General features: G+C 46.9%; 1 protein-coding gene across 1 annotated transcript in view; it reads left to right on the plus strand.

Annotated features, from left to right (window-relative positions):
* The window catches only part of LOC109292331 (neuritin-like), a 13,947-nt gene extending 8,344 nt beyond the window's left edge, over positions 1-5,603 (plus strand). The window contains exon 3 of the mRNA XM_019509724.1: positions 4,657-5,603. Within this exon, the coding sequence (XP_019365269.1) occupies positions 4,657-4,882 (226 nt within the window). The 3' untranslated portion in view covers positions 4,883-5,603. The remainder of the gene's footprint in view (positions 1-4,656) is intronic.
* The last annotated feature ends 3,697 nt before the right edge of the window (positions 5,604-9,300 follow it).

The following is a 9,300-nucleotide window of genomic DNA, read 5'->3' on the forward strand; positions in this document are numbered from 1 at the left end:
CCACCCCAGAATGTTTTAATAGGCAGGTTTAATTTGCTAAAGCAGGGGTATCAAGTTAATCTGGATCAAGTCCATGGACCCCCCTCTCCCTTGGAAGTGAGCCAAATCTGGGGTCATGGTGCCTGCTCTGGCCAGTCTGGTATATAAGCCACGCACAGTGCTCACTCCATCTGGTCCATGGCAATTGTCGGGCTGGCCAGCGTAGGCACTGGATCTGGCATGCAGGGGATGCACAGATCGCCTCCCTGCTGTGTGCCAGATCCATTACCTGCTGTGGCCGGTCCACGACTGTGCCACAGGTGGTGTGCTCCACGGCTGCACTGCACATGGTTCATGTCCCAGACCGGCAGGGGCAGGTGTTGGATCTGGCATGTAAGGGAGGTCCCAGACTGACCCTGTGTGAGTGCCAGCAGGGACCAACAATGGGAGCTGAATGATATGGCTTTTTGGGCCAAATCCAGTCCACGGGCTGTATTTTTGATGCCCCTATGCTAAAGAAAGAACTTTTGTATGTTCATTTGTGTAGCCCTTGTTCAAACAAAACTTGCTTTTCTAGGAAGCTAGAGGGCACTACAGGAGCTGAAAATGAAATAAATCTGGGAATGAAAAAAATGTAGGTTCTGCCAACAGTAATATGTAGCTTTGGAGACTTGACCATCGTAGCAGGGATTTTTGTGTAAGTTCCTGTGGAGGGATTACCAAGGCTAGCTGGGCTCTCACAAGATAAAGGGGATATAACCCTATTTTCTGCTATGATCTTTGACAGGGATCATCCACACTGGTGCCACCTATGCTCTGCCCCATGCAGGATAGGTTTTTCAAGCCACATTCTGTGCTCCAGGAGTGAGATGCACAGGTCAGTGAGGGATATGGAGATCAGAATAATTGATGTCTCAGAAGGCAGCCTAGTATGAAATCGGCAGCATTTGTTTTTCACTTCTGCCTTGTGCAGTATTTCCCCAGAGTCCAACATTGACAAGTCATTTGATCATTGCCTGTCTGGCTGAACAGATGGAGAATGTGAAGAGTGGAGCATTGTGGGAATTGCGATCACCCAGCTGAAAGTAGAACCACCACTACAAGCTGACATTCCCTCTCCTCATCCTTTGCTTGAAGACATGAACCATTTTTAACCCCTCCTTGACCGAGTTGCTTTCTAACATGAGGCTACTGCAGCTCCCTAATTAATACAAGAGGTTACCTTGACCAGCACCAGCTCTCCTCATTATCTCAGGACATTTATTCTGCCACAGTGGCTCCAGCTAATGAACTCTTTGCAGCTGGTGCCTTGACGTAAATTCTGCTAAAAAAAAAGAAAGTCCTAATGTCTGTACTTCAGAAAGAAATAGCTCTCTCCAGTAAATGGTCCTTTCCACCACAGGGCCTTGGGAGAAAAGAGAGACTCTATCTTCCCATACTTGGGGTTGGGTCAACCTGCTGGCTGTACACATGACACTTAGCCATGTGCATCAAGTACTTCTGTGAAGGAAGCTTCCAGCAAGGCCAGTGAGATGACAGGGGACATGTCTACATGTGCACTTTAATGTGCAGTAGCCTATTCTACTGCTCATTAATGTGGTGTGAAAAAAAATGCTAATATGCTAATGTGCAGTAGAATGAGTATTGCTCATAAAGCGTCGCCTAAAAAGCATGCGCTTTGGCTTAGCGCAGCCTAATGCACATTTATTTATTACTTCATATTGGAGGGCACTTTTACATGTGCTCTGGAGGAAGTGGGGTGGCACTTTAATTAGAGTGGCTCCGAGAGCTGCTCTAAATAAAGCGCCTCAGCGTCCCGTGTAGCAGCGTCTCTGCACTTCAAAGTGTGGCAGGGGTGCTTGAACTAAAGCATTAGGAAAAACACATTAATGCACATGTAGCAGTGCCCAGGAAGTAACAACTGACCTTCAGTGTATTAGCTGAAGAGACTCAGGGTATAACTGCTCTACGCTCAGTGCCATATAAACACTGAGAGGTATAAAACACTGTGATTTGGGGTGAAATCCTCTGCTTCGAAGAAAACCAATCGTATGGCCTGAAATGGTCCAGGTTTCGCATTGTTTGTTATGTAACTACTTAACTAAAGTTTATTCAGCCAAGAGCTGCTCTATTTAGACAAATACAGTGAGGAATTATAGTAACATGTGGCTGCCTTACTGTAACCTCAGTAGAAGAATTCTCCAAGGAGCTTGGAGAAAAAACAGGACCTCAAAACCACATGGGCAAATCCAAGCAGGAACGCTAAACCCTGGATTATTGATCACAATGTGTGGAATTCTTTTTCATTCTTAATTAAATTGGGTCCCAAGCAGCTATCTGACCAGCATCTCTGCCAGGAGACAAGTGTCCATAACATCCCCTCTCTGGGAATTTATTTTTGTATGTGCAGGCCCATACAATAGAGAACTTACATGGGCAGGTTTACACATGCATGCACATTAATGTGCATGTGCATACCACGCTTGCACACATTTTCCATTTTAGAGCAAGTTACTGCATCCTCTGACTTTGAGTCTCACATTCTAGCACCTTTCAGTATTTTACCAAGTAAAACATAAATGCTGTGTTAGGCACTAAAGAGCTGCATGGCTCCATCCTGAACCGATATAAATTGGCACAACTCCACTGATGTTGATGGAGTCATGCCAGTTTATGGGATCCTGAGGGGATGGGACATAGTGTATGCTCCTAGAGCAACATGGTCCACTTAAAATTCATAGCCCTGCTGCTTGGGTGCTCTGTTTCTGATGATTAGGACAGGAGTGGGGAGGGTCAGGGAAAATATGGTTTTAAGCCACCTTTGTGTTGTTGCTGTTCCTGGACAGCTGGGAGCCTGCCTGGTTGTCCAAGAATTGAAGCAGCTAAGAAGTCTTGGGAAGCAGAGAAGTGTCTTAATACTCTGGCAGTGTCTTACCAGTCCACCCTCCCCTTCCTCTTGCCAGCCTCCTCATAGCAGGCCTGAATCCTTACTCTGGCCAAGGAGGCCATCTGCACAGAGAGGCTTTCTTCGGGACCATTTTCCACCCCCATTTAGGCTACCAGAGAGGCATTTAGGAACCTGAGCATACCACTGCGCTAAGGGAAGCACCTGGTCACAGGTTAAGCTGTGACTTAACCCTCTTACACGTGCCATGAGATGACAAGCTTGCCTGCCTTTACAGCCTCTCTTGGCAGGGATCTGGGTGGCAGTTCCCCATTTCTCACATGGCAATATATGCCAAGGTTGGCACCTGTAACCTTTTTCTTCCAGGGCTCTGTGACCAGTGGGTTCATTCAGAAGCAGCTGGTTTTGAAGGCAAAAAGCAGGGTAAATTTATATCTTGTAGACCTACTAAATCAGGATGAATTTTATGTCGTTTGTAATTTGATACTGTGAAAAGGACGTGCAGCGCAGAGAGGTAGTTAGCCATGTTAATCTGAAGGCAGGCAGAAGGCAAAATATTATTTATTTTAGAGAGATAAAACTTTCAGAGTTACCCCTAGGGCAGTTGGGTCTTACCTGTTGTTTTTGCTTTAATAGTACTGAGCGAGTTTCATTCAGTCCAGAGACTCCTACTTCCAGGCAGGGAGTGGCAGATGCCTATGTAACCTTTTTAGTGTGTAAAAACTTGTTGCCAGCTTGGTGCTGCCCACTTAACCCCCTTTGACTCCTAGGCCAGGCTCTTTAAGATTCAAATTCCCTTTTGAGGCTAGTTTTGGGCCTGGGAAGAATAAACCTTGCTTGCTGCACTGGAGCCAGTCTGGGTCTATCACCAATTGTTTCCTTCCCCATTGTTCCCTCGAGGACCCTGCTACCCAGCACTATCTCTGGCTGTATCTTACCATCCTCATTACTTCCTTTCCTGTTTGTTCCATACCCAGCAGCCTCATTTGATTTAACTCTTTGCAGCTCTATGGGATAATATCAGGCAGAGAAATCAAAATGCACACAATCATAAAAAAACCCAGGTAATCGCCACCTATGTAGTAGGATTGCAGTGTCACTGTAGTCTAATAGTTTTCAGAAGTCAATATCTGTCACCCAGCTCTGCACTTATATTATGTCCCTCCCTCAGCTCGGACAAAGCACACCGGCACAGGGAGCCAGCATTGTGCCTGCTACATTCTAGGTGCTCAGATTTCCTTGGACCCAACAGGGACAATTGTTTATGAGAAAGCATTGGATTTCATTGATATTCACAACATGTAGAGATGTCTCCATAGTGCTCAGGAAGTGACAGCTAAGCTCGGAGAGATCCACAAGAGCTTTTTAATGACAGGAATGGGGCAATTAGAAAACTGTCTTAAAAGTACCATCAGGGCAGCCTCTCTTCTAGGTTTCCCAGCACAGCTGCCTGGGGTGTCGGGGCTTGCAGCGATCTTTGTGCAAGGAGAGCCTCTGGGAAGCCCAAGCAATGGCCAGGGGGTTGAGTGGGTTTGGGGGTCCTTCCATGAAGAGCACAAAGCAGGATCAGGTCCCTGCATTCTCTATATTTGGGGGCATTGTACAATAGTGAATACATAGTACAGTGCTTACCAAATAACTGTAATAAATATAAATGTTGGGCCAGGCTGAACTGGCAGTGTCTCCTGTGGGGAGGAAGGTTGTGTTCAGGGCCTCTGTGCTTGGGGGTATTTTAAATAAACTAACCATCTCTGATCTCTCCTTGGCTGCAGGTACTGGGAGGAATTTCACACATGTGCTATGACAGCCCTCTGGGATTGCCAGAAGGAGGCAGTCTCTATCTGGGAGATGTTGAAAAAAGAGTCTAGAAAAATCAAATTTCAAGGCAGCTTATTCGATCTCTGCAGCCCCAGTGGCTCCAGGAGCTTCAGCTTGACAAACATTTCCAATTTATCTGTCTTAAGCATCTCTCTGATGGTCATTTGGCTTAATTTATAAATGGAGTGGCTCTGCAAGTACCAGCGCTGAGAGGGGATCATCACTGCGCGTTGTAAGTGTCTCACAGATCATAAGTGTAATACTTCCAAACCTTAGAGAAATATCGTGTATGGTACCTGTTGACCACTTGGTTTTCTTATCCCATGTATAAGCCTCAGAAGATCTTGGCTGCATCCCCTCAGTTTTACTATCTCTGTGTAACTTAAGCGAATCAAAAACACTTTGCTCTGACTAGATTTCATCCAGCTGATGGTGCATGTGCGTCTTAGCTGATACGATGAGAACTCTGGGCCTGCAGACTGGAGGCCAAAAGATTGGGGGAGAAGTGGATTAACCCTGGATTCTTCTACAGTCTTCTTTCTGTGCATTTTCTGGAAGTAAATCTGTCTGTTCTGCCAGACCATGCCTTTGATGATGATGGGTGGGAGGAAGCAAATCTGAAGTGCTCTGAGGTGCAAAGGAAATCTCTGAACCTGATGCAGGTAGGAAGGTCTCCAGGTCATTTTCAGTGGTGGACTCTGCTGTTCTGGGGCTGGTGAAGGCTGCTCTGTGGAACAATCACAGGTAGAGATCTGTTTCTATGGGGTGGGCTGGCTTAGTGCAAAGTGAGATTTCTAATATTCCTTTTGCGTTAAACATTTCCTGAAAGATTCCTGTGAGCAACATTGAGGCAACAGCCTGTAATTCAAGAATATTAAACAGCTTCTTCTTGTGTTGTGTACCTGTCAAGTTGATGTCATTTGTCCTGCTCTCCTGACTGATGGCACAGTCACTCTACATCTCTTCCTGCAGCCTAGAGTTGTTCATCCCACAGCTTCAGTGCTGCCATAGAATATAGTGGTAAAATATACTAGGAGACTTGCAAGTGACTTCACAGAATCATAGAAAAGTAGAGTTGAAAGGGACCTAAGGAGGCCACTTAGTCCAATCCCCAACTTCAGGATATATTGAAAACTTCAGTGGTATTTGTCAGTGACCTAACTGGTAGGGCTGTGCGAAATGTTGCCACCAGTTTTGTTTTGATGAGGTTGAAACAGCAAAATTGAAACGAAGCAGATATGGTTGAAACAGCCTCAAAATGAAACGAGGTAGGTTGAAATGTTGCGCCGTTTCTCCCATAGACTATAATGGGGAAGGTTGAAACAGCCTATAACTTTGTCATTTCTGGCCAGATTTGGATAAAACTTGTAGAAATGGTAGCTGCTTCTGGGGGCATAATGCATGCCAAAATTCAAGAAGATAGGTGCAGAGGGTTCAGAGAAACTGCACCCCAAAGTCTTGAGAGCCAAACTTGTGTCATGTGTATGTGTTAAGCCACAGTGGGGTCAAAACTACAGGCATGCTAGCCCCTGCTAAGGACACAAAGCCTACCATGTTTCAAGGAAGTAGGTGCATGGCATTCGGAGAAACTGCACCCTAAAATCCTGAAAGCAAAACTCATGTCACATGTATGTGTTAAGCCACACCAGGATCAAAAACTGCAGGCTTGCTAGCCCCTGCTGAGGCCACAAAGCCTGCTAAGTTTCAAGGAGATAAGTAGAGGGGTTTGGGGGGAACTGCACCTCAAGCTGCAAATAAGCAAAACTCATGACATGGGTGACACTGTGTGTGTTAAGGCGCAGCAGGGTGGAAGCTGCAGGCCTGCTAGCCCCTGTTGAGGCCGCGAAGCCTGCCAGCTGTCGAGGAGATCGGTGCAGGGGTTCTGGGTTCTGGGCCTCTGCACCTCTGGCTGCTGACAGGCAACACTCATGTCATGGGTGCTTGTACAACTGTATCTGTCTTGGGGCACAGGGGAGGGGAAACTACTGCAGGCCTGGCTGCTAGGCTTTGCTGCGGCCACTAAGTCCACCAGCTGTCGAAGAGATCAGTGCAGGGGAGTTCTGGGGCCCTGCACCCCTAGCTGCTGACAGGCAAAACTCATGATATGGGTGCTTGTGCAACTGCTGCCTTTCATCAGGCAGCAGGACTGAAGATCCCCCATCACTTGCCACCACAGACCTGGGGGTAATAATTGACCACAGTATGAACATGAGCTGGCAGCGCGATGCTGTGGCCAGCAGGGCCAACAATATGCTGACATGCATCTATTGATGCATCTCCAGCAAAACCATTGCAAAGAAGTGATTCTCCTGCTCTCCTCAGCTCGTCTCAGCACTGGTGAGACCACAGCTGGAGTACTGTGTCCAGTTCTGGGCTCTGCACCTTAACAAGGACATGGTAAAGCTTGAGAGAGTCCAGAGAAGGGCTACCCATATGATCAGAGGCTTGCATGGCAAGCCATACAAAGAAAGGCTGAGGAACCTGGGACTCTTCAGCCTGAAGAAGAGAAGGCTGAGAGGGGACTTGGTAGCAGCTTACCGCTACATCTGAAGTGTACATCTAGGGCTCGGTGAACAACTGTTCACCAGGGCACCCTTGGGAAAAACTAGGAGTAATGGTCACAGGCTGGACACCCTAGTTGTGAACTAGTTTTTCCTAATATTGAGCCTGAAACGGGTCTGAAGCAATCTTCCAGCAGTGTATGACCTGCACCCCAAATGCTTGAAAGCAAAGCTCATGTCACGTGTAAATGTTAAGCCACAGTGGGGTCAAAACTGTAGGGGTAGTGGCCCCTGCTGAGGCCACAAAGCCTGCCAAGTTTCAAGGAGATATGTGCAGGGTTGTGGGGGGAACTGCACCTCCAGCTACAGACAAGCAAAATTTGTGACATGGGTGACACTGTGTGTTAAGGCACAGCAGGGTGAAAGCTGCAGGCCTGCTAGCCCCTGCTGAGGCCACGAAGCCTGCCAGCTGTTGAGCAGATCGGTGCAGGGGTTCTGGGGCTCTGCACCCCTAGCTGCTGACAGACAAAACTAGTGACATAGGTGCTTGTGCAACTGTCTCTGTCTTTGGGCAGTTGATTGTCTGTATTGATTATTTCCTCCCCTTAGTCTGTGGTTTTGTAGGTGTTCATCCATACTCGTTAACTCGTTATGTAGTAGCTAGGTACTGTGTATTGAGCTGGTACCTGAGTGAATCATGATTAATTGGTAACTGGTAACACAGTAGCTTAGCAGCCAGGCCTGCAGTAGTGTCTTCCCTGTCCCGGTGCCCAAGACAGACACAGTTGCACAAGCACCCATGTCACAAGTTTCGCTTATCCACAGCTTGAGGTGCAGTTTCCCCCAAAACCCTGCACCGATCTCCTTGAAACTTGGCAGGCTTTGTGGCCTCAGCAGTGGTCACCACCCCTGCAGTTTTCAGCCCACTGTGGCTTAACACTTACACATGACTTGAGTTTAGCTTTCAAGAATTTGGGGTGCAGTTCCCCCCAAACCCCTATACCAATCTTCTTGAAACTTGGCAGGCTTTGTGGCCTCCACAGGGGCTAGCATGCCTGCAGGTTTGACCCCACTGTGTCTTAACACATACATGTGACACAAGTTTTGCTTTCAGAATTTTGGGGTGCAGTTTCTCTGAACCCCTACACCTATCACCTTGAAACTTGGCAGGCTTTGTTGCCTCAGTAGGGGCTACCGTCCCTGCAGTTTTGATCCCACTGTGGCCTAACACATACATGTGACATGAGTTTTGCTCTCAAGATTTTGGGGTGTAGTTTCTCTGAACCCCCTGCACCTATCTTCATGAAACATGGTACACATCATGCTCTCAGAAGTGGCTACCATTTCTGCAAGTTTAAACAAAATCTGGCTGGAAATTACACAGTTATAGGCTGTTTCATCCTTCCCCATTATAGCCTATGGGTGAAATGTCAAAAGAGCAAAACATTTTGACGGAACGAAACAAAACAGCTGTTTTGACTCAAAACAAAAGTCGAAATGAAACACTGTTCTGTCAAAACGTCGATCAAAATGGAACGCTTCCATTTTGGACAGCCAACTGGCCCTTTTTAGCTGAAGGACGCTAATGACAGTCTCCTGGAGGGGATGGAGGTCCTGTCTTGCCAAGTATGGACATGGAAGGGGATGTCTGCAGCCTTCCTTCTCCTCACTCATCATGGTGTTTCAAGGGGAACATAGGAGCTGCTAGACTGGATCAGATCTGAGGTTCATTTAAGCCAGTGTCCTGCCTTTGACTGGCCAGTCCCAACTGCTATAGATAGAGGAGTAAGAAACCTTGCCTAGATACATCTGGGATAGTTTGCTGCCATCAAGGTCTTACCCTGATTCCTAACAGCAGGAGACTGACTGGTTCAGGATCTGAAGAAGGGAGTTCCATATCCCTTCCAAAATACCTAATAGAATAGTTCTGGCCAAACCCTTGTGGCAGTAACAAGACTGCCAAGAAAATTCCTGAGATCAAGTTCATGATTTTGACTGTTTCAGGCACTGCACGGAAAGATTTCCTTTCATCCAGTTCAAATTTGCCATCTTCTAGCTCTGTTCAATGTCTTTCCCTGTCCTGTTTGTTTTTCCTTT

The sequence above is a fragment of the Gavialis gangeticus genome, unplaced genomic scaffold (assembly GCF_001723915.1).
Source record: "Gavialis gangeticus isolate Ggan-Ray unplaced genomic scaffold, GavGan_comp1, whole genome shotgun sequence".
In the NCBI taxonomy this organism is placed as follows: domain Eukaryota; kingdom Metazoa; phylum Chordata; order Crocodylia; family Gavialidae; genus Gavialis; species Gavialis gangeticus.